Genomic DNA, 24,142 nt, shown 5'->3' on the forward strand with positions numbered 1-24,142 from the left:
CAGAATCTTTTTAGGAAAAGGGCAGTGTGGCTTTGAAGGTGAGGACTTTCATAGATGCATCGTTGCAAATTCACACTAACATAAATCCTGTTAACAACTATACAACTCCTTGGAGTGAAATCTTATCTTATTCTCCACTGTATCCCTATACCCAATAGAGAAGACATCATAGGTACTCAGAAAATATTTGTTGAACAAATGAATTAGTGAAAAAAATTAGTATTTTCTTCACGTTTGCCTTGAAGTTCCTGCCTTTTGGTCAGTTAGAAAACTCCAGCATCTGTATTGTATATACAACACAGTGTCAGCAAAATCACAGTGCTGCTGGGTCCCCAGCTGCTGCCAATGAAGAGCTTTCTTGGAAAGTCCCCAAGGCCATTTTTGCATCAAGACATTACCCTGTTCCATCTAGCTTTCTTTTAGAGGAAAAAAAAAGTCCGTGCTCTTTGGAAGGCAAAAGCAATGTGACAGCCACAAACGCAGTTGACTACTTTAACTGAAGGTAGAGATGGCAGTTTTGCCAGAGGTTCTTAGAATGCCATTGATGTGAGAAAGAAAAAAAGATCTGTACATTTCTCTGTGGTGCCATCTGGTCTAGGGCCGTGAGGTGTTTTAGAGGCTCAGTCAAGTCCATGTGGTGCTATCCCTAAAATTCACTCTTCAGCACCTGCATTTGTCAGGCACTGTGCTGGATGCTGCAGGGATCAGGTTTAGTGCCATCTCCAAAGTGTTGGATTCAAGGAGCTACATCTTAGTGCAGGGGATGGGCAGTCACAGTGTGTTGTGGAAGGAGCTGTAATGTAGGACAAAGAAGGAGCAAGTGCACATGGGGAGATAGAAGAGGCTTGCAGTGACTGTCAACTCCTAAGGAGACACAGAGTGTATGGGTCTTTGAATTGTGCACTTTAGAAAATGATAGAACTTCTGTCTGGCTGACCTTATATCCCCAGTATCATGACATGGTTCTGTGCCTTGTTGGACCTCCTGACTGCCCAGCCAGCCAATCTGGTGTATTTCTGTGATTGTCCAGCCCTGACCACCCAGGCTCGTTCAGTTCTTATAATGCTATATAGCACCACCCAGTCATGGTATGCGTCTATGGGCAGCTTTTTATTTGGGGAAGGAGCAAATAAAACACATAACAAGAAACATTATCTGTGGTAATGTTAAACTGACTATTTGAAGAGTTTTTAGAACATTTCTAGTTCTAAAACATTGACATCTTTTCCTCATCTTTATAAATCCATTTCCTCATCTTTGAAATCCATTGACATCTTTTCCTCATTTTTATAAGACTAAAACCTCTGTCTAGGAGTCCATTTGCATGGAGGTAGTCTCGGCTGTCTCTCACAGGAAGGACCATTCATTCCATTGTGGGCACATGCTCACAGAGGCTATTTAAACAATGATATCTTCTGCAGATACCTGTCCAGGTAGCTGATGTGAACTCTGTGTTCCCAGGAGAGTCAAGAGGTATACATGCCTACCAGCTACAAAGAGCGATAAAAATAACCCTTTGTTCAGAGCCTGGTGTATAAAGGTGGGTGGTCACCATCAGGTACTCTTGATCCAAAATTGTTAACATGTTTGGTTGGACAAGATGGTGTTCAGAGAGGGGAATGAAAGTGGCTACCAAGAGCAAGCATGGTCCTGATCGACCCTTGATCCTCAGGTGGTATCTGTTTATAAATACCAACCTAAAGCATGTGATGGTATTCGTGATATTTTAAGTTTTTTTCTTAATGTTGCTTACTTAGGCTTTTCAGTTATGCTAGTTGTTTGTGGGAGCTTATATTCCTATTCCATTCTCTGGGATGGGTCAATTGCTGTGTCATGAACTTTAACCTTTACATCTGCCTCCCCTGATGTTCACCAGAGGTCACATCTGGCAATCCTGTCTATTATTCAAGCAAATAGTTATAAGTGCTTAGTGCACTCATCTAGCAAGAACTTGATTTGAAAGGGGCAGAGGCCAGTTAATAGTTGTCTGAGCCTATACTTAATATTTTGTTTTGAAAGTAAGGCTGCACCACTTAGTCAACTGGGATGCCAAGTAATTTAATACACATTCTTAAATATATTTACACACACTGAACTGCTTCAAACCAGTAATGCTGGATTAAAGACAAACTAATACTGTGTATTTACATAACACCGTAACACCTTTCATTAGAAAAATCTCAGGCCTTCACTAACTAACCAAACTGCGCAGCACCCTGCAAGGTGTGTAGGAAGGAAGGTAGAACAGTAAACAAACAAGAAGTTGGTAGAGGGAGAAGCACGCTTGCAGAATTGAGCAAGACCCCTCCTGGTGACCCTGTGGCACGCAAGTTCAAGTCACCCCACAAGGAAGCATACTCAGTGTTTTAAGAACCTGCAAACATCATACACAGGAGACTATGGACGTCGGCATGCCTCTGGAGGACATGTGTATTGTTTTTCCACCTGAAGTCTGTATTTTACCTTGAATTGAATTGACTGGACAAAGATACTGCCCTGGGCTATGAGAATGAGTCCTCATTAGGTCATTTGATCCATTGTTTAACTCTACCCAGCCCCAACTAAATACAATTTCTTTTATTTTTTTAACCAGAACTTTTTACCAAAGTGTGACAGTTCATTCTCTGGAAATGCCTAGAGTTGGTCACACACATACCCATCAAGGGGAAAGGCCTGGGTTGATCCTGGTCTCTTCTGGGAAGGTCAGGGCTGATGGGAACAAACTCAGTCCTGCCTCAGTGGCTGTCATGCCCAGCACCTCCCATGATAGGCCTGGCCCAGCAGAGTGAACACAGAGAATTTACCAGAACTTCTGAGGAGCCCCTGGGCTTGATACAGTTAAAAGCCAAGAGAACTAGTGTGAACACAAAGATATCAGCAAACCAATGAGACTAGTGAGTTCTGCATTTAAAATTTACAAATAACATGTATTAATATCTTTGAACATTTTTTTTTATTATTGTTGCACTGGGGGTACATTGGGGCATTTACAAAATTTGAACAAATTTTGAATTTACCATTCTATTGGATTTCCAAACAAAAAAATGGATCCTGGAACTCAATACTCATTTGGTTATCCTACCCATCAGATTTATTCACCAGATCCTTTGAAGGAAAAAAAAACAAAAAAGAGCTTTCTCTCTATATGCCTTGCTTACAGTAAAAGGCAATATTTTGGCTTAACCTCTGAGACTTTCAGATAATTTAGGTGTCACAGATACCCAGGATAGGATGATTTCCCAGACACTATAATTTAAATGTCTCTGAAATGTAATAAACAGAGCTTCGTGTGGGTTTTGGAAATAATGTTTTCTTCCCAAACAGCTGTTCGTTTATATTAACAATTTTCTCTGTCTCTAGAAGATAGGCAGCATTTCTTTTCATATATTATGCTGTCCTCCTCCTTTCATCCACTTAGCTGTGTTCAGCCTGTGGCATTCTTTTTAATGTCCCTGTGCTCAGGCTAGCAGACACCAAGCTAGGGGCTTGCAGAAGAGATACCTCTTCTTGGACCTCATTGGTACAGGCAGGTCTTGACTTTCTGTCCTCCTAGAGGTATTCTACTATCTTTTCAATTCATCTCAGATCATTTTGGTGAAGACATTTAAATACCAAACACAGTATAAACAAATTGTTACCCTGTCTTTAGTTGGAAAAACAATTGTTTTTTCATTTGGGATACCAATTAGCACCCAAAGGAGTGTATGAGACTGTGATGAAGCTGGTGATAACTAACATTTGGTATATAACAGTATTTCATATATGGACTCCTATCAACCTTGTGAGGTAAATGAGAGAAGTCTTATTAAAATTCCATGTTATTCTGAAGAAATCCAGGTGCAGAGAGGCTAAATATCACAAGTTTCCATGGCTGTTGAGCTCCTACCTTCTGCCATTTAATGCCTCTGAGATTCATCCTAATTGAAGAGTAGTGAAGATTGTGAGGTCTGAGCCCTGCTCTAACACTTCTATGCTGTGCCACTTGGGGCAAGCTACTCAATGAGAGCCTAACTGTAAGATTCTAACAATTGTGTTATCTGCCCCCAGGCTTCTAAGAGTGGGTCATTACATAGAGTTGTTCTGAGCAGTGCCTGGTGTGTAGCACATCCTTAGTGGACACTAGCTCTGTGTGCTGTCCAGGTACTCGGCAAAAGAATGACATTTAGTAGGAAGTCAGGGTTTGTATTATGCTCCAGGAAGTGAATGTGAAATGTTGATTCAGGTCCTATTTGGAGTGGACAAGGAATGCACACTCAGGGTCAATGGGTAGTCCATCCTATCCACGCCATTAGCAAAGTTAGAACAGTTGTTTGGAACTCCTGGTACAACTGAGGACTACTCCAGCCTATGACACTAGTGAAAAACAAGTCTTTTTTAGCATCTGCCTCTGGGGACGGGTCTCTGTGGGACTGGCAGTATCTTCACTTTGGATAGGTGGGAGACTCCTGGATAGCCATGTATTCCAGAATATTCAGGAGGAGTCTTCAGGATTGAAACACATGGGTCACCTGGCACTTAAACCACCCTAAGCTTCAGGTAGCACATCTCCTTTCAGTCTCTGGTGTCTGCCCTCGTGGGAGTGGCTGTCGGCAGTCTAATAGTGGGATTGTAGATTTATAAATTTGGAAGTCTTGGAGTGAGAGCAGAGGCTTTCATTTGTTTACTCATTTGTTTTACATCCTGTTCCACACTGAACTGCAGTCAGCATTGAAACTAGGAGCCAGGAAGCTGCGGTTCTATAGGAGAGTGATCCTGCCAATGTCCAACTCCATCAGACCCAAGGAGATACAGGGAGATGACAGAACCCTGGTCTCCTTCCATCAGAAATAAGAGGAGAGTTCTAAAGAGAAGCTTGATGCCTTTATTCAGGGAGTCGTGTCTGCTTAAGCACATATGTGCACCGTACATTCAGGTCCCAGCTACAGGGATCACATTTCTCCCCGTCAGCATCTGATCAGCAACCTCCAAATGTTTCAGCAATCCTTGCAAATAATTTTGCTGTGGAAGCCTTCTATTGTTGGCTAATTTTTTTGAAAGACTGTTTCCTTGATGGAAAATTTATGATAATTTTAGCAATGTCAAATCAGATTCCAGATATATAATGACAGCTTTGTCGGTGTGTGTTTGTGTGATGCATTCAAATGCATGTGTCATGTCCTGCTGTCTTATAAAGACCATTGCCTTCATTTTTATCTATGTCATAGGGAGGACCAAGCGTGGGGGCTATATACAGGTGTGCAAGCATACATACAATACTTGACCCAAGAACGCTGTGAAATTTGGTAGCATGTATGGAAATCTGGTAGAGGCAGGGATTTTGTGCTAGGAAATGTCCTTACCAAGTGCCTGGTAGCTGTAGGATAAGTTCCACAGAAGAACAAAGAGCACAGAACTTTAAACAGAAATCTGCCTTTCTGTCCTGTTTTCACTCTTGGACAGCTATCGTTAGGATTATGGGTTAGGAGAGAGACCCGGGGTTGTGTTCCTGCCTTGCCACTTACTACCTAAGGGAATTTAGGCAAGATAGTGGCAGCATCTCTCAGCTTCAGTTCCCTTATCTGTAAAACGAGCATCATAATGGCATCAGTAATACTCAATGTTAAGATCTGAAACAGCTGGAAGTACTTAGCACAGTAGCTGCACATAGAAAAGGCTCAATACATATCTGGGTGTGGGGGTGTGTCTCCTCTGGAGGCTAAGGAGGGATGATTGCTTGGGACCAGGCATTCGAGACCAGCCCCGACTAGGAAAGAAAAAAGAGAGAGAAAAGAAAAAGAGCTCAATTCATATTGTTTATTGCCTAAGTTATTTTTTATATTGAATGTCAATTCCATCATTCATTAGATAGAAGAAACACTTCCTACATTACAGAGCTTTTTCAGCTGAATGAGTTAATGTATGTGAAAAGCACTTTGTGTAACAACTGTAATGGTCATATATTCATTTATTAAGGATCTAGTGAGTGGCAGACACTTCATTTACTGTCTCCAATTCTTACAGCAGTCCTGTGAGGTATTTAATATTATTTTGTATTACAAATGAGGAACCAGTTCTACAAGAATTTGCTTAGGATCATGTTCAGACTTCAACCCAGGTTTGTTTTAAGTTAAATTCAAACTTGTCATTCTACATAGCCATATCTCCATGATAATCTTTGTTCTTACTGATGGTAAAATTTGGCTCTTACTACCTAGTTTGGGCTGATATATCATCTTTGAGTGTTATAGCATCATGGCATGCATTTTATGTTAAAGTACATAATTTTGAGGATGTGTACTTAGTACATACTCATCCACAAACTTGTATACACATCAAACCACAGAACACAGATATTTGTACCTCTAAGCCCTAGGCCAGGAAGGCAGTTCCAAAAAAGAAAGTCTCTCAGCAACACCCTGTCCTCAGGGTGAATAGTTTGAAAGGCATACTTTTTGAATGGTTACATTCTGATCTTTATTATAATGTTCAATGCTTTTTTAAGACACTCCTCATGTTTTTACATTTCACTTACATGAATTTTCATTCATATTGTAGATTGCAAGTAAACTGAATTTAAGTTTGATGCCCCTGCCTGCAGATTGATGATAGCTTGCTTATTGCTCACAAGCTCACAGTGACTGGCATACTGGGCCCTGGGCACAGCTGTGTAGGGTGTGTCTTCATACAACCATTCCTGCATACCAGAACCTAGCGCATTGAGATAGGTGTGGACTTCTGAATTGGACCCCTTCCTAGCTTCAGAGATTGTTAAAGTTTTTTTCTAAAACCTTCAAAGCCTCAGTCTTCTCATCTCTTAACTTGGGATAATGGTACTGATTGGAGTTTTAGATAATGTGTGCAGCACTCACAACATGCATCTTCCTCTTCCACTTTTCTTTGTCTGAAAAAATAAGGCCTACGTTTACTTTTCTTTTTGGCTGCACCATATTTCCAGAGACAGGAAAATGCACGTCTGGTTCAAAGCAATTTACAAGGTTAGATACTTAGCTTTCCATCTGTGATGGGGATGGTAGCACCAATAGGCTGCCCCACATGCAGGGTGCGGTTGCCTAGAGGCAGAGCCCCTGTTCCAGCCACCTGCCCCTGCTGTGGCTGAGGCTTAATACACCCCCTCTCTCCCACTTTCAGATGTTTGCTCCTGAAGCCAGCATCTTCATTCATCTCTCACATGTCTGCCAGGCTCAACTGTTATTTCAGGAGGAGCCCATAATTTTCACCTGTGTCTTTTTGACCCCCTCCCCTCACAGCCTGATAGACAATTTTTCTAATGTGCCCTCACCCCCAACTGTTCCAAGTTACAAATGGCCAGATTTCAGTCATCAGGAGAGTCGAATGTATTCTTTTTTTTGCAGCCTGTCTCACTGGGGGCCGGGTTCCAAGGAGGCAGCCCGTGAGCACACAGGCCGGGAAAGCCAGGATTTCAGCAGTGTCAACAGCCTTTGAGCATCACACCAAAAACGCCCTGTGTAGTGCCGACTTATTAGCATACAGCCGAGCAGTGCTTGCTAACAAAGCAGGCTCGGGTATATGCTCCTTTCTCAGCTTGTGGGTCTGCCTTGACCGACAAGAAGAGAAGAAATGGCTTTAGGCAAGGGCGCTGTCCCTCCCATGGAAGGCACCACAGGATTTGATTCCTGGAGAGAGCGCTTGAAGTGTTTTAAAGCAATCATCCTTTGGAGAAAGAAGACCATCCATCCTTTGTTTTAACTCATTAATAGGCAAAAAAAAAAAAAAAGTCATGTGTGTAGTTAAAAATGATTGAGCCTTGAGTAATCACTGGTCATCCCTTTAATAAGTGCTCGTTTTGTAAGAGTACTTAGAGGGAGCTGCCCTCTAGGCAGGGCACACCGCCTGCCCTCCTTACAGGCTGTCTCTCTAGCCCTCTTTTGTTGGGGGATGGAGGGAAGGAGAAACGTACAAGCAGATGTGCTGCTAGATCTACAGGCTTCTGCCAACCATATGGCATCTTAAAGAAAGATGGTTGGAGCGTCTGGATTAGCAGAGTCGGGATGGGAAGCCATGTGTCGTGTTGGTACAGGCAGTTGTTTGAGCGCTCTCTAAATGGCTTCAGGAGATTGTGTAATGGGACACATGGTCCTGCGAGCTGGGAACAGCCTTGCTGCTGTTGGAGAGGCGATTGGCCCTGGGGCAGTGCTGCTTCCCTTTTCCCCCAGTATTATGTATTCTTCTTTTAATGTTCTTTGAACTCTGAAAATTCAACACAACTTTTCAACTTATAATTTCAGAGTGGGCTTTTCCCACCTCTAGGTCTCCTGAACGCCTCTTTCTCCCTGATTTAGTAATTAGCAATGCCTCAGCCCTCCTCAGTGTCCTGCCTTTGCCCTCCACAAGGGGTCTAGGCTCAGTGCACCAATTTACAGTGCCTCCCACAGGCAAATGCCTTTCTCAGGGAGGTTGTCCAGCTACTGGCCGGGGGGTTGTATCCCTCCACCATCATTCCTGAAGACCCACGAAGACGGACAGCCTGGGAGCTTGTGAGGTCCCAGGGGCTGGGCATATGAGAGATGTGTCCTTCCACTGTTTTGGAAACCATGTGGCATTTAAAAATTCTCTCTGAGTGAGACTGTGAGCTCACTGGACATCAGATCATGTGTGCCACTTGCTCAGCCATTGGAGACCCCAGGCTTCCACTCCCAGTACAAAGTTTAAATCCAAGTTGAAGAAGTGACACCCACCACACTGGAGCACATGGACAGCATTTCAACAGTGGTCAAGTTCTCAGTCCATGGTTTGGGGAGGCCAGAGCAGATCTAGTGAACATGCTCTTAGCCAAGCTGTTTGAGCAGCTCAGCTACATTTTAGGGCAAACAGGTGTTATTTTGTTGTAGTTTCAAGGCCATTACATGCAATGCAGTATCTTCAGCTGCTTGAAAAGTTAGTCTGCCTCCTCTGGAATACATAACTCTGAGGCTACAGTTGTATCATAAATTGCGGTTAATGGAAGATAAAATGGCTGGTTGATTAGTCAAAGAGCCAGTCAGTTTACCTACTCAGTCATCAAACAAGTTTGCATGAATTAGTCCTTTGGGTCCGTGAGAGTAGCTGGTCAGCACCCAGTCTTTGCCTCTCACCATGAGAGCACAGCGCACTGAGTGTTGGCCCCTGCATTAGTATTTCACAGGCAGTGACTCCCAAATGGAATCAAGGAAGAAATGCAGCATCTACCAATTGTGTTGGTCACAACTTTCCTCAACGAGACTTGGAGCAATGAAAATGCATTCTACTTCACTTGCTGTGCCACAATGCAAAGCTTTCCTCAAAAAAAAAAAAAAAAAAAAAGAAAGCCAGGGAAGGTGTGACTGGGCTCAAGGAGGAGAGGGCACGGTGTGGAGACCTGAAGTGTTTTCAGACTGTCATGGTTGTGTGCTCCTGTGGCCTGGGCAATGATCTGTGCTCTTGAATGAGGCCATCTGAACATCATCTGGAGAGTCTTACCAACTTCCTTCATGAACCACTATGTTCTCCAAGGATGAGATGCCACCCAGAAATCTCACAGAAAGTACTGTTTCACTTTTGTGGATATTTGGTATTTGTATTTAGAATTGGATTCTAATCTCACGTACATATGTTCAAAACACTTTCCTTTGTTCAGAGCTCAATTCTTGCTGAACATGTGAAAGTGTTAGGATAGCCTTACTCTGTCTTGTGAGTTTAGGATGTGGCAGGGACCAGGTGTCTGTGGAAAGGAAATTTTGATTGTTATTTACCAGTTGGAAGAAATTGCCACTTTAATGTCGTTTACCTTCCAAGTCCAAGTGTACTAGTCTCAAATTTGCCAGCCGTGGAGTTTCTTGAAACAATGCAATTAAACTGCAACACATTTCTTAACATTCTTAATTGAGACACTGACTGAAAAATGTAGATTAACAGAAGTTACTGTTTTTATCAACATATTTTCTCTTTCCCGCCACCCTCACATCCCCTCCCCCAGCCCTTTTTGCTTTAAATGTCTGATGTCAGTTTCGTCCACATGTACATTACGCACATGGCACTGAAGAAACAAAGTAAAAAATTCTCTCTTCATTCTGAGCTGCATGCCCAGCGCCACATGCCAGGCGCACTGTCTGTTACATGTCGCCTCGTATGAGGTTCGTGCTGGGAGTTTCTTTTTAAAGGCAAAATGCTGCTGAAGGAAAGAGTTCAGGTTGGGCAGATTGTGTTAGAAAAAATCTCACTGTCTCTGAGTGGAATTAATATACTGATTATTCTGTGCAGGCTCGAACTGGCAGTGTGCACAAAAGTTCAGAGTGTCTGAGAATTCAGGAGAGTGAGTGGAGACAAAGAGCTGGAAGTAGGGCTTAGCAGGAAACTAACTTTGTAGAGGGGGAGGAAAGTCAATAGAGCAAGCATACTGTCACAACAGCACACGCTGAAAACATTGTTATGGGATCAGAAGTCCCATTTTCCATGGTACATTGAGGACTGATCTTAAAATCAGTGCAGCTATTGGATTGGGAGCGGGGATGGCAACTCCAGCACCTTTGTATTTTCACTTCTTTGAGTTCTTCAGATACTTGCCAGTTTCAATTAAGTCAAACTTGAAGCTTAATCTCTACATAGAAATTAAAATGGGTTGTAATATTTCTTTGGCCTATTAGCCAAGATTTTTTTTTCTGTTTAATTAAAATTTGGATCTTCCATGATCATCAACAAACAATGATTCATTTACATGTTTACAAATAAGGAATTAAAAAGTAAGAAAAGCAAATAGTCAGGCAGCACCTCTCCTATCCCAGGGAGATCAACATGGTCTTCTCACTGCTTCTGGGGAAAGAGCTGGGGACACGAGCATGGAGTTAATGAAGCTTTCACCCATCTCTTTCCCTCAACTGCCATCTCATTTTAATCCTCTCCTTCTGCCAAGGTCCAGAGGCCCAGAGCCCCCACAGAGTCCAGGGGCCAGATGCTCAGTACCCGCAGGGTAGAGTGCCGGCCCAGGCAGGGGTGGGGATGGGGGGTGGGAGGTGAGGGGCGGAAGCCCCTTGCTAGGGCTCCTGGATAGGGCTTTGCTGGTGGGCCCTGCCCTGCCTTGCCGACCTGCTGAAGATGGGGAGGCCCAATGGCTCCCCAAACTCCAGCAAACTCCAAGACTGAAGCCTTTTATTGGCAGCTTCTAGAATGGGGAAAAAAAAAATCTACTTTCTGTTTGGCAGTTGCTCTTCTGTGAAGCAGAAAGTGATCTGTGGGGATGACAGCGCATGGGGCACTCCCTGAGGCCTGTGTTACTGCCCAGGTCCACTTAGCAATATGGTGGCTACAGCCCCAGGACAGACAGCCAGCACTCCAGGCCCAGCCCTGTGTCCTGTGGCTTTCCTCCTGTGATCTGTCCTTAGGACAGTTGCTCCTACTGTGCCCACTTGGCCACTTCCAGCAATAACCTGGGAGACGCAGGTGGGCACTACACACTGGATGGACGATTCAGTGGCCAGTCCTGGGGCCTTTTGTCTAAAAGCCCCACCTTTGTCCATGGGGTTTCCTAGTCCAGACAAGAAATAGGAGCCTCAACTGGCTCAAGGCCTGGGCTGTGAGAAGCCAGAGCAGTCCAGAGGTAGGCCCCCTCTTCCCTTTCTCCTCTGCCCGATATCCAGCAGGTCTTAAGTTAGGAAAGATGCATGTTTTACTCTACAAGGAATACTAACCGAGTCCCATGGGGGGAGAAGAGTGGGAGGGATGGAGTCCCTGTCTGGATCTCTGGATCTGGCCAGCTGCATTCCCAGGTGTCCCTGCCTGTCTCAAGCCCTACACAGCCGGTGCATGAAAATGCAAAAGTTGATAGATGACAGGGAGATGGTGCTAAAGTGGCATATCCAAAGCAGTTTTAATCTTGTTTTCTTGCCATCTTCTTGAAGGCTGCAGTGGGCTTCCACAGGTACGTGGGGCATTGCGTTAAGTTGTGCTACTTAAAAAAAAAAATAGAGTAAGGAGGATTGGAAACCTCCACAGATTCTCTTGCCACTCCTTCAGATCCAAACTTTAGCAGCCCAAATATTTTTAAAATGCCTTAGCTCATTGCTTCTCCCCCATAGGAGGGAGAATCCTGCCCACATAACTGGACAGAATCCGGCTTTTCTGCCAGAGCCCACTGGATACCAACTGAGCACTCCAGCAGGCCAAACTGCTCTGATCTGCCATGGACCTTCTAGCTGGAAGAGTGATGCCCTCCTATTATCCCAACACTCATCACTGTGTGGAGGACCCCCTTTTACTAAATGATTTATTACTCTTAGCAGAATTCCTCTGGCTGCAGATTTTATTTCTGAGTCACTCTGTTCAGCTCAATTGGTCTCCTTCAGTTACCGTGGCAACCAGCAGATGGGGTTCTTTAACAAGGGTCAGCGGGGAGGCTGCCTTGGTGTAGCCGGAAGAGGAGCTAAGTAAAAAGCTTTCGGCACTGACAGTTCTGTAGTGGATGGCCAGGAGTTGTTATCAAATTACTTACATTAAAACCTAATTAAGATGTGTGCCAGTAAACGCACTGTAGTGATTGAATCTGGTTATTTAGCTGCCAAGGGCTCACTCTTCCTCCACAATACCTCTATAACCAATTTGGCTAACCCAAGGAAGGTCCAGTGTGAAGGAAATGGGGGAGGCCCCTCTTGATATGCTCCAGGAGGGCTGTGGTCTCTGGGAGCAGCAAGAGGACCTCATTAGAACAGAATCTTCCCCAAAACACAGCACAGTGCCATCAAACCCTGAGATGGCAACTGAGCAGGACCCCCACACATTTGATAGTTCAGTGTCTTCCTCTAAGACTATCTTTGGTTTAATTGCAAAGAGCATTTGTCAAAACGAAACTGTCTTGAAGTGCTCTGGATGAAAGAAGAGACAAGACAGCAAGGACTCTTCTCTGGAGGAGCCAGAGGGACAGCATTAGGTCAACTGACAACACTGGAATTCAGCAGTTAGATGAAGGTGTTATAGTGATACTAAATGTACTGTAGTTGATAATAAGCTTTGTCTTAGGAAATACATACTGCAGCAGCTAGGAGGAAAAGAAGATGGCTGTGTAACTCACTGTTAGGTGAGTCAAAAACTTCTATATGTACAGAGAGAGATGCCAGACATGGCGGTGTACCTGTAGTCCAAGCTACTGGGGAGGCTGAGGCAGGAGGCTAGGAGTTCAAAATCAGCCAGGGCAATCTAGTGATGAGGGAGGGAGGGAGGGAGGGAGGGAGGGAGAGAGAGAGAGAGAGAGAGAGAGAGAGAGAGAGAGAGAGAGAGAGAGAGAGAGAGAGAGATAGAAGAAAATCAAAGTAGGTGTTTAGGTTGATCTGGATAAAGGGTACAGTGTGTAGTCTTGGCACTGTTCTTCCAGCTTTTTGGAATTATTTCCAAATAAGCCATTTTTCAAGGAATGGTGCTCAGGTGCAGAGTGAGCCAGGGAGGGCTGTGAGAGGCACTGGGTATTCCTGCTACTGCTTCTGCTTGAACTGGAGTCCCATGTTTTTTTTTTTTTTTTTTAATTTTTTTGTTTTCATAATGGGGCTACATTCACTGTAACTGTGCTTTTGCTTAAAAAGGAATTAGTTAAGGTAAACTCAGGCTTATAGCAAAAGGCTTTCTCAATTCTTCAAAGTGCAAAAATAGAAAAAAATAGCTTTTTGCAATGCTGGAGATGGAACCCAGCACCCTGCATATGACAGGCAAATGTTCTACCACTGAGCTGCACCCCTAAGTAACTGTCTTTTAAAAACCATCTTTAAAAGACTTGGGCTGGGCTGGGATGTGGCTCAGTGGTCGTACACTTGGCTAGTATGTGCAGGGCTGTGGGTTTCATCCTAGAACCAAAAACCTTGGACAAGTCATTTGTACTCTCTGGGCCCCAGTTTCACCATAATGGGCCAAATTGATTGACCTTAAATGTGCCTCTCAGCTCTAACAGGACATGACTCATTTGGGAAGGAGCAGAGGTGTCTTTCCCAATCGCTGCCCTCAAAACCTCCTGTTCTCCCTCTGTAGGCAGCCAGGCCTCTAAGGAAATTTAAGAGAATGAGAAATAAAAAGGTGGTAGAGAAACATAAATTCTCTTTAGTGAAGATGTAAACCTTTCTCAGAATTGCCTGCTCCTTGGGGATGAAAGCCTTATTGAACTGGGTGGGTTTAGGGCAATGCAAGCATGGAGAGCCTTCATTTTCTGAGTGAGGACAAAGGGCAAGGCTGAGCCCCGCATTCCCAAACATATTGCTCAGTCTTATTGACTCTGTGTGGCAACATGAAGGAGATGGAATTCTGTAAAGTACAGATAGTTTTTAGTATTGGATCAAAGTATACAACTTCAAATTAGCATGGTTTAGTCACCAAAATTAATTACCTACAGCAGTAATTACAGTAATTGGGTTTTCAGAACTCCTACTTTGTATATATTATGACTATAGAGCAGGTGGTATTGGGTGACAGGAAAACAGCAAAATTCTGTGAAGTCACAGCATTGTAGAAATATGGGGAATGTGGTCATCTTCTAGCTAGCCGTGAAGCTGGCAGAGTTTCCCTCAAAGGTCAGGTAACAGTATCTTAGGCTGTGGCCATATGGTCTCTGTTACAGCTACTTGGTCACCCTGGTACCAAAGCAGCCGTGCACAACAGGTAAACCACTGAGTGGGCTGGTTTCAGTAAAAGTGTATATAGGGACACTGACAACTGAATTTCATGAGTGCTCATGTATTACTCTCCTGACTTTTCACTCATTTGAAAATATAAAAACCATCCTCACTTGCAGATGGTACAAAAACAGGCAGTGGTCAGGTGGACTTATCCTGTGGACTGACATTTGCTCACCCCAATTCTGACTTCTTCCCACTTCTTATGTGAAGAAACTGAGATTCAGACTGACCCCAGGATTTGCACAAGTTGCTATGGCTGATGCCAAAACATTTTAGGAGCAGACTGAGATAGTTCTCATTTAGATGGCTGGTTTGATCAATAATTGAAGCCACACAAAATTATTCTCTGAATAACTCACTGTATATATGATTAATACTGCGTATTGCAATGTACCAGTGGTCCTTACACTTGAGAATTCATCAGCACCCCTGAGGGAGACCTAGAGACACCCTCACTGCTGGCCACCCCAGTGTGTCTGATTCAGGAGCTCAGCAGTGAGTTATTTTCTCCTTTCCAAATGGAGAGCCTGAATTGAGAGTGCTCAAGTCTCTGGCCTAAGGTACAATCGCCAGTGTGTGACAGGATTATGACTGTATGTCCCCACACTCACTCACCTATTCTAGGATTTTTTAAGTTAAATGGCAAATTCCAATGATGTCCTAAAATTATTTATGTTTACGTTCTCTGGAGCAGTTGGTACATATCAGTGCACACTTGTACCATGTGTGAAGCTCAGATCTTTTGCTCAGCATGGGCATTCTGCACCGGCAGGTCACTCGCTCACTGCAGCAGTTTAAATGTCAGGCACCGTGCTGGGTGTTTGAGGTGCACAGCTGAACAGGATCCTGTTCTGCCCTTAGGAAAGTCATGGTCCACTGGGAGAGGCAGCCAGCAGTGATGGGCAGTAAGGCTGGGTGTTCTGGGAGAAGGATGCTTAACGTTGCATGGAGGTGCAGAGGAAGTCCTTGGGAACTTTGCAATGACAGGACAGTCAGCCTGAGTCCTAAGGGCCAGGACTAGGAATTGGCCACAAGGTCTAGGACAGAAGGCAGTCCAGCAGAATGTTTGTGATGGCATTCTGGGGGGGGGGAGGGCATTTCTGCAGAGAGGTTTGGAGAGGCTGGGTTACCTGTGTGGGACAGGAGACTGTGGCAGGGGCCAGATAGTGAAGGGCCTTGTCACCACTGCAGAGGAGTCTAGCCTTGTGCTTAGAGCCACCAAAGAGACATGATTGAAGTGTTCTGGAAGGATCCTTCTAGTATAGCTATTGTGGGGACATGAGAAGGTGTTACAGGGGTTTGGATGATGAACAGTGTGTCTGCCTTTGGAGAGGAGAGCAGGTGGCATGGGCTGGGGATGTTCAGAAGGTTTAGTGGGAACCTGAGCCATGTACCTGTGAGGGAGCAGGATAATTTGGGTGTCTAGCCAGAGAGAGGCACAGGGGGAGGAGCACTGGGAAGAGATCAGTGTGTCACTTGTCAAGTTTGTGATGTCCACATGCTGGGGAGGCCTCAGAATCAAGTACCAAGGAGCCTCAGCCTGTCTATCTGGACCTGTGACTGTGGATACAACATCACACAATGGAATGTTTCTAGCAAGGAGAGAGCTAGAGCTGGACCCAGTCCTGGGTCACCACTACTTGAAGGTCTGATGGGAAGAGGAGATGCCAAAGGAGGAGGGTAGAGAGAGAGAGAGAGAGCAAAGGAGGAGGCTGAGATAAGTACAGGGGGCTATGGGGTGTTCTTGTTACTTCTGCCATTCTGCCTTACCCCTTCAGTCCTGCAAGGGGTGGGGGCTCCCTTTTCTACACCTCACTTTTCTCTACAAAATTTAGGTGATAATAACGCTCACTTGGTAGTACTGTTGTGAGGATTAACTTATTTAATGAATGCAAAAGATTATAGTCATGAGCTGGATGAGTAGAGAACCAAGTTACACCATTTGCACCTTTTAAATCCATTAAATCCATGTTGTTTGGAATGTCACTCCCATGAGGAGGCCCCTCTCCTGGTGAAATTGTGGGTCTGAGCATTTTGAGACCACTTAACTAAGAAGAAGGAAAGTCTTTGCCATAGTCAGAGTGACCACAGGAGTGGGACTCTGGTCTAAAAACATTTAAGAACCAGACATTTTGCTACTACAACAAAAAGTCCACAGTAATCTATAGGAAGTTTTCTGGTGACACTGTTCACTGTGGCTGAACAGCTAATTGTAAAACATGCATGTATGAGGACACTGGTGACCCATGGGGGAAAAGCAGGGCCCCTGCACTGGGCTCCCAAGTGTCCATGTAGTTATTATAGTCATAACTCACTCACACGCTGCATAAATTTTCTATGTATCACATACAGCATAAAAAATTGTAATCTATGTATTTGCTTGCTTTCACAGTATTCATTGCAAATGAATGTCTGCAGCACAGGACCAGAGCTAGCAGCTTGCACCACTTCTGTTTTGCATAAGATATTTTCCCCAGCCCACTCAGCTCTATAACATTGTTTTGTATTTCACCACTTGCTTCATCTTATCTTAAGTCATGCATATTTTTTCAAAAAGTGCTGGTTCTAACAATGCTTTAGGGTGTGGCTGAGAGCACCGCTGTTGACGCAGGAGAGATACACCCAGACTCAGTGCACATGAGCCCCCTGAGATTTTATCTGCATTACACCTTTAGAAGCCTGGGCCTCCTGTTGCCATGGTAACTGAATTCCTGGGGATGCCTGTGCTGACCTCCAGACCCAGCATGAGTAGCTGCTCTCCCCTTGCAGCTTTGTCCTGTCTCGGGTGGTGGCTGTACACCTGCAGCTCCTGAAGGCATGAGCCCTTCACCTGAGCTGAGGACAGCAACACCAGCCTGGAGCAGAGCTGCCCAGAAGTGTCCTTCCTCATAGACAGGTTGACCCCACCATGCCCTGTGAGTGTGACAAAGGATGAGGCGTAGGTCTGGGCAGGAGGTCTGGCCACAGCTCCTTTGGGGGCCATGACACCACAGCAAAGATACTACCAAGTAAGGGTCCCTGGGACAGGATGGATGTTCCTGGTGACAGCCCATTGTAGAGCTAAGACACAGGCCTGGGGAAGACAGGTCAGAATGAGGCTGAGCTCTGTAGTCTGGAGACTCTGTCTCTCAGCCACTTGGAGCCTGAGTGTGATCTGTAGGTAGGGGGCCCCTGGCACTAAGGGCTTGGGCTAAATGCACTCTCCCAGGCCCTCTTCACTATTGAATGCCAAGGAGAGGAAACTGGAAATGAGACCCTAGAGAGAGAAGAAGAAAGTGAGGTCAGAGGTCAGATAGGACCCTGACCTCTGAAAATAAGCTTCCTGCCCTAGGAAGAGCAAGCACAGCCATATTGGTATGAGGAGAAGGTTGGTAGGGCTGAGGCCCCCAGCTAAGTCAGTCAGCCCTGTACCTTATCTGCACTGCCCTGCCCTTGGCCTAGACACTGGGACCAGCCTCTCTCTTCCTGCTGCAGTGCTTTCTTCCCCTGGGAGGCCTGCTGTCTTCTGCTTGAGGACTTCTCTGTCCCTTCCACAGCCACCTCCGCACAGGCTCCTATCCCTTCAGTCCTCTGTCCTCCCTCTAGTACTGCTGCTTCAGTCCAGCCTCTCTAGAACAGTCCTGAATATAGTCTAGAACAGTTCTGAATATAGTCTAGAACAGTCTTGAATATAGTCTAGAACAGTTCTGAATATAGTCTAGAATAGGTACCTGTGCACGGCACCCCACCACCCAGTGGCTTTTTACACAAACCGACCAGCTCCTCCGCAACTTGTCCTCCCTGGACCTCCAGGTTGGCTTCTCTCCTGGTTTTCCTCCTGCCTCCTGGGCCACCTCAACATGGCTGTTCCCAGAGGCCCAGTCCTGGGTCCTTTTCCCTCTCACTGTAGTAGAGGTTCTGAGCAGGAGGCTGGGGCTCCGTAGCTGCCCCAGCCGAACTTCTCTCCACTTTCCCAGGCCAATCTGGCCCCAATTCATGGCCTCCCATACCAGCAGGCTTGGCCTGCTCAGCAGGAGATCTAGCACAGCCATCCCTGGGTCACACAGGTTCTGCAGTCCCAGCTAACCCATCTTCTCTTCTTCCCCAGGCTGGTCCTCCCGTCCTCTCTTCCTAAACAGCACCATGACTGCCTACAGGACAGAGTCCATCCATATTTGTTAGTTTGACTACCAAGCTTCACAGTGTCCAGCCTACAGCCTCTGGCTCTGCCACACTGCACAGATGGATGTTGTCAGATACATCACCACCTTTGCAGTGCCTCTCCCACATGGCCCCTGCCAGACCAGGACACAATCACCTTTCACAGGCCAACTTGCCAGCAAGTGACTTTGGACTAGTCCTTTAGCCTGTCTCCCATTCCTCATCCTTCAAGTGGGATAATTAGTTTCCGTCTCATGGAATTATCGTGAGCAAGGAAGTTAAAACACTGCTAAGCACCGAACACACTGCCCCACACATGGCAAGTGCTCAGCATATGAAGAGCTACCTCCTAAGTCAGCTTGAGCTCTTCTCAGACCTTGCATTTGCCCCTTTCATCTTTGTACCTTTACACTACTGTTTGAATTCCACATCTGTCAGTCTGTCCTCAAGTGGCTGAGAATCCCTTGAGGCCAGGGAGCAATTTTAATTCTCAATGTATTCCTAGTGCTTACCTTAGTACTTGTTATGGCTTAGATCCTAAAGGTTCCCCAAGTCCATGTGTTGAAGGCTTGTCACCAGCCTGTGGTGCTATTGAAAGGTGGTGGATCCTCCAGGACATGGGGTCCAGTCGAAGAGCTGTACCCTTGAAGATCATTGGGGTGTGCCCCTGTCCCCTTTCTGTCTCCCTGCTTCCTGGCTGTAATGTGGTCAGTAGTTTTATCTGCTGGACACTTCTGGTTCACCACAGGCCCAAAGCAACAGTGTTGGACAAGTGACCCTGGACTGAGCAGCCTCTGAAACTGAGAGCCAACATCAGCTTTTCCCCCTTTGAGTTGTTTTTTTTTTCTTTCAGGTGTTTGTCACAGCCATACAAACCAAAGACTACTCTATCCTTAAGAAGTGTTCATTAGGGTTGGTTGGCTTACTGGGTTCAAAGTCACCATTACTTGTGTGACTGTAAATTAATTAGCCTGTCAGCTTCAGTTTTCTCATCTGCAAAATGGGATGGCAAAAAGGGGATCAGGAACTAGAGAAAAGGTTAGCTCAAAAAGAATTAACCTAGAAGGTAACACACATGCACAGGAAATCAGTGGGAGTCAACTCCCTGTATAGCTATCCTTATCTCAACCAGCAAAAACCCTTGGTCCTTCCTATTATTGCTTATGCTCTCTCTTCAACAAAACTAGAAATAAGGGCAAAATAGTTTCTGCTGGGTATGGAGGGGGTGGGGGGAGGGAGGGGGTGGGGGGGAGAGGGAGGGGGTGGAGTGGGTGCTAAGGGAGGGGGTTGGGGCAGAGCAGAGAAATAACCCAAGCCTTGTATGCACATATGAATAATAAAACAAACAAACAAAAATGGGATGGCAATGCCAATACAATAGTAATGGTACTGCACCTCAGAGGATTACAGTGAACTTTTAATTAGACAGCCAATGTGGAACATTGAGCCCAGGGGCTTAGCAAATGTTACCAGTGGTGGTAGGTGGAGCCATGGTGGGCTGACATTAGGACAAAAATGAGTAAAAATGAGTGGAATAGTAGAGAGAACCTCTTGGTCTGTAGAACACCCCAGGTAATCACTTCCCTTCTCACTGATGGCAGTGAACAATTTAAGAGTATGGGCTGGGTTGGGCAATGTTTGGGACTTTTTCAAAAATAGCTTTTTAATTAAAATCTGTTTTCCCAGTATTTATATTCTTCAAAGAGCTGCCTCAGAACCCCTTTTTATCTAAATTGTTTTTATTTTTTTTGTTGGTGTTTTTACCCTTTCTGAGTTCCTGACTGACTTTTTTGCTGTGTGGAGTAACAGAGTAGACACTGGGAGAAAAAAAGATACTCCTGAGAGGAACGTTACGTTGGCTTAAAAAATGCCCCAGGGCCTGGGGGCTGAGGCCTGCGGATCACTTGAGCCTGGGAGTTTCAGCCAGGCTGAGCAACACAGCCAGACTCATAGAGAGAAGGGGAAGTCAACTTGCATCCTTCCTGGAGGCCTGGCTTTTCTCAGCCTCGCAACCCTCACAGCAGGCGCTCTGCAGGAGCCCTGCACAGCTGCTCTCCTGCCACATCCAGCACTGGCCCAGCTGCTCGGGCTGTGGGCTAGTCGCTGCTGCTGTCGCTGGCTCACCAGACACCCCGACGGGGCCCTGACTAGGTTCCGGGGCAGGCACTGGAGGAAGACCTAGGCAGGAACCGGCCCTTCCCGGCAGCTAAGGTGGCCTGTGGATGGCCAGCCTTTGTGCTGCTACAGCGGGCTCTGGCTGTGTCCTCGACCTAGGTGGGGCGCAATCCCTTTTCAGGAGCCCCAAACTCTTACTGAGCCCATCGGGCCCAGGGCAAGGGACCACACGGAGAAGAGAGTGGCCTCTCCTGGCCTTTCTTGCCCTTGAGCCGGAACGGTGTCATTTCTTCCACGCCTCTGTTCCTTTTGTCCAAGGCAAGCAGGAAGCCAAAGGGCCTCTGTTCGGTAGCTCCTGGCTTGCGGACCTCTGCACCTGGCCTTGGAGAGGGGTGAAGCCACCACAGGGGTGCGGCAGCTCTCCGCCCGGCTTTATCGTGAAACACCCGCTGCGGACACGCCGCGTCTTCCTCCCGGAGGGGTGGCGCCTGCGGGTGGCTTTGACAGCGGCCCCGGCCAATGCGCCACCGCACCACAGTGGCGGGGTGAGGACAGGTGGCGGGCCCGTGGCTTCACCAGGAACCCTGCTTTTCTTCCAAGCGCGGAGGCGGGAGACGGCAGTGACGCGGGGAAACTGTCGCGGGCGAGGGCTCCATCGGCGCCCGTCCCCGCCCCGCCCTGCGAGAGCCGCCGCGGTGGCCTCAGCCCCCGCCCCCGCAGGCCCAGCGCGGCGCGGGGGGCGGGGCGGGCGGCGTGAGCATGCGCAGTGCGGGCTCTCCCCTGCGCCCCGCACGTGCGGCCCGCCCCAGGTGAGCAGCAGCCCCATGCTGGTGTGGTTGAAGCCCTGGCACCCGCCACGTGTTCACAGGAGGGGACGCGGCTGGGGCCTCTGTTCTCAGAGCCCACCAGAAACACTGACCTAGGAGAGCCTGGACTGAGGGCAGAGCAGGCCGTTGACTCCGTAGACTGGAGTTGGAAGCTTTCTGTTAGCTTTTGAAAACGAGTTAATTTCCTGGTTGGAGCGTTGGGTTACTAGGGCTGAGGAAGGGCGCACAGTGACTGCTTCCAGAACAGTTCTGGGTTGTGGCTCAACTCTAAATTTAATCCAAACCCCCGTTTCTGTGGGTGAGTGTGCTACTGGCTGTAGCGAGCCTTCTGTGGACAGATGAGGATAATGGTTGGAGTGAATTAGCCAGTCTGGAGAGGAGAGCCCATCAGCAGAATGACAAATTTAGGATCTTTAAAGACATCTGGTCAGCAGTGCCGGAACTCGTGATTGACTGAGTGATTAATAATGGAAAACCCTTAGTTCAGTGTTTCCATGGTCCCTCGCCTGCTTCCCCAGCCGGGGCTGGCCGTCTGCTCAGCCTGCCACAGACGTGCCCAGCTGAACAATGGAGGCATTTAGGCCCCACATCTCTGACCCCTGCTTGTGAGGTTGGGTTTTAGTTTTTCTCTACTTACCCAACTTAACTGTATTTCTGACAGTGGATCGAGGATCTCCCATTCCCTCCACATTTGCTGCAGGCTCACAGAAGCTTCCCTCAGAGATGGACTGTTATAGTTTGGCTCTCAAGCATCCCCCAGAGGTCTCCAGCCCACACAGGTGGGGCCTGTTGTGAGGAGGTTATATCACTGGGGGAGTATACCTTGAAGGGGATATTGGAACCCTCGCCCTTCCCACCCTCTTTCTTCGTTTCCTGGCCTCCATGAGGTAAGGGCTTCCTTTGCTACATACTCTCGCCATGCTGTGTTGCCCTTACCACAAGCCCAAAGCAATGAAGCCAAAATAAAGTCTAAGTCATAGACTGTAACTTCTAGAGCCATGAACCAAAATAAATCATTTCCTCCTCAGGTGTTTTGTCATAGCAGTGGAAAGCTAACCCCCACAATAAAGAAGCTACAGTCTGTCATTGTGCTCTCTGCTCTGCAGAGCACTGCCTCTCAAGCCATTTCTAATGCCGTTGTGCTTTTTCTGCAGGATCCAGCAGCTGGATAAGCATGGCCAGGCTTCAGCCCAGCAGCTCGTGCAGCTGCTGAACAAGCACAACCAGCTGCTCCTCGAGAGACAGAGCTTGTTGGAGGAGGTCCACCGGCTACATCCCAGGTACTGGCCATTGGGCCCTGGGTGGGAGGCAGGCACATGGAGAGCACACAGGGCCTCTTTTTCCTCTTTTTGAAATGGCACCTTCACAGGCCCAAGTCCTCGCTGATCACCTCTATCAGCTCATAAGCTGGAAGTAGGTCATGATGACTGGGCTGGGCACAGAAGTGTGAGCTGAGGCCTGTCTCTGGCAGACCCAGGGCCATGAATCACCACCCACATGGAGCGCTGGCCACACAGTGCAGGAGCACTGCTGAGAGGGGGAGGGAGGAAGCGGGCACCCAGTAGTCAGGGCAGGCATTGAGGAGGACTGTGAACCTGCCCTGAGGATTGTGTGGCTTGAACAGCTGAGGAAAGAGGTGTTCCAATCAGGGAGGTCTCCTGAGTAGAATGCTGGTGTCTTGTCCTTACTTCTCAATGATAATGAGTGCCTGCAGAGCACCTGGCAGTCCCACACAGAAGACCACTAAATTTCCTTACCCTTCAGCAAGACAGCGAGATTTTTATTAGAGTCTCCACTTTTCAGATCGGGAAACTGAGGCTCAAACAAACAGATATTGCTAGAGCATAGGGACACTGCTTATGGAGCGTGAGTCTGACTTTCAGCTCACGCTTCCCCTGTCAGGGAGCTCGTGAAGTCAGAAAGTGAGCCTGGGGCGGGGCAGAGGCCTGTGTTCCAAATGGCCTCTCCTGAGATCAGAGAGGCTGTGTGTTTGCCCCATCAAGCAATTTGTTAGGGTAAAGAGGTGCTCTGTGCTTCTAGTTGGGGTTGCAGTCAGGTGCTCCTCAGGTGCAGGACCTTCACATGTCTGGAAGTGAAAACAGAAGGGTTGTGTCTCGTTCTCCTTTCACAACGACCACCTTGCGCTGCAGGGTTATACAAATCCCCTGCACCCCGTTCTCTTGCTCACAGCTAGAGGCACACCTGGAGGCCAGAGCTGCAGGTGAGAATAGGCCTGTACATCCTCAACTGCAGAGGGAGGAGGCCAGTGCTGTCTGAGCCACACACCTGCATCACCACATAAACTAACAAAAGAAACACAGATTCTGGCTCTATCTGACACATACCTGGGCAGCATGTCTGGGTGCAGGGCCCAGGAACCTGTCATCTCAGCAAGCTGTTGGGGGTAATTCTGGGGCCCACTAAAGTCTGAGAACCTCT

At 46.9% G+C, this 24,142-nt stretch overlaps 1 protein-coding gene across 6 annotated transcripts in view; it reads left to right on the forward strand.

Annotated features, from left to right (window-relative positions):
- Window positions 1–24,142, forward strand: part of Sdccag8 (SHH signaling and ciliogenesis regulator SDCCAG8) — a 220,374-nt gene that overhangs the window by 189,467 nt on the left and 6,765 nt on the right. For 3 of the 6 annotated variants that reach the window (XR_012439102.1, XR_012439103.1, XR_012439104.1), the window contains exon 18: window positions 22,858–22,987. Coding sequence is in view for 3 of the 6 variants with exons in the window: in XM_074048778.1 (XP_073904879.1) it covers window positions 22,858–22,983 (126 nt within the window). In the remaining 3 variants the exon portion in view is untranslated. Of the gene's footprint in view, window positions 1–22,857; window positions 22,988–24,142 lie in introns of those variants that run through there. The other 3 variants (XM_074048778.1, XM_074048777.1, XM_074048779.1) reach the window with 1 other exon arrangement.

The sequence above is a fragment of the Castor canadensis genome, chromosome 11 (assembly GCF_047511655.1).
Source record: "Castor canadensis chromosome 11, mCasCan1.hap1v2, whole genome shotgun sequence".
NCBI lineage: Eukaryota > Metazoa > Chordata > Mammalia > Rodentia > Castoridae > Castor > Castor canadensis.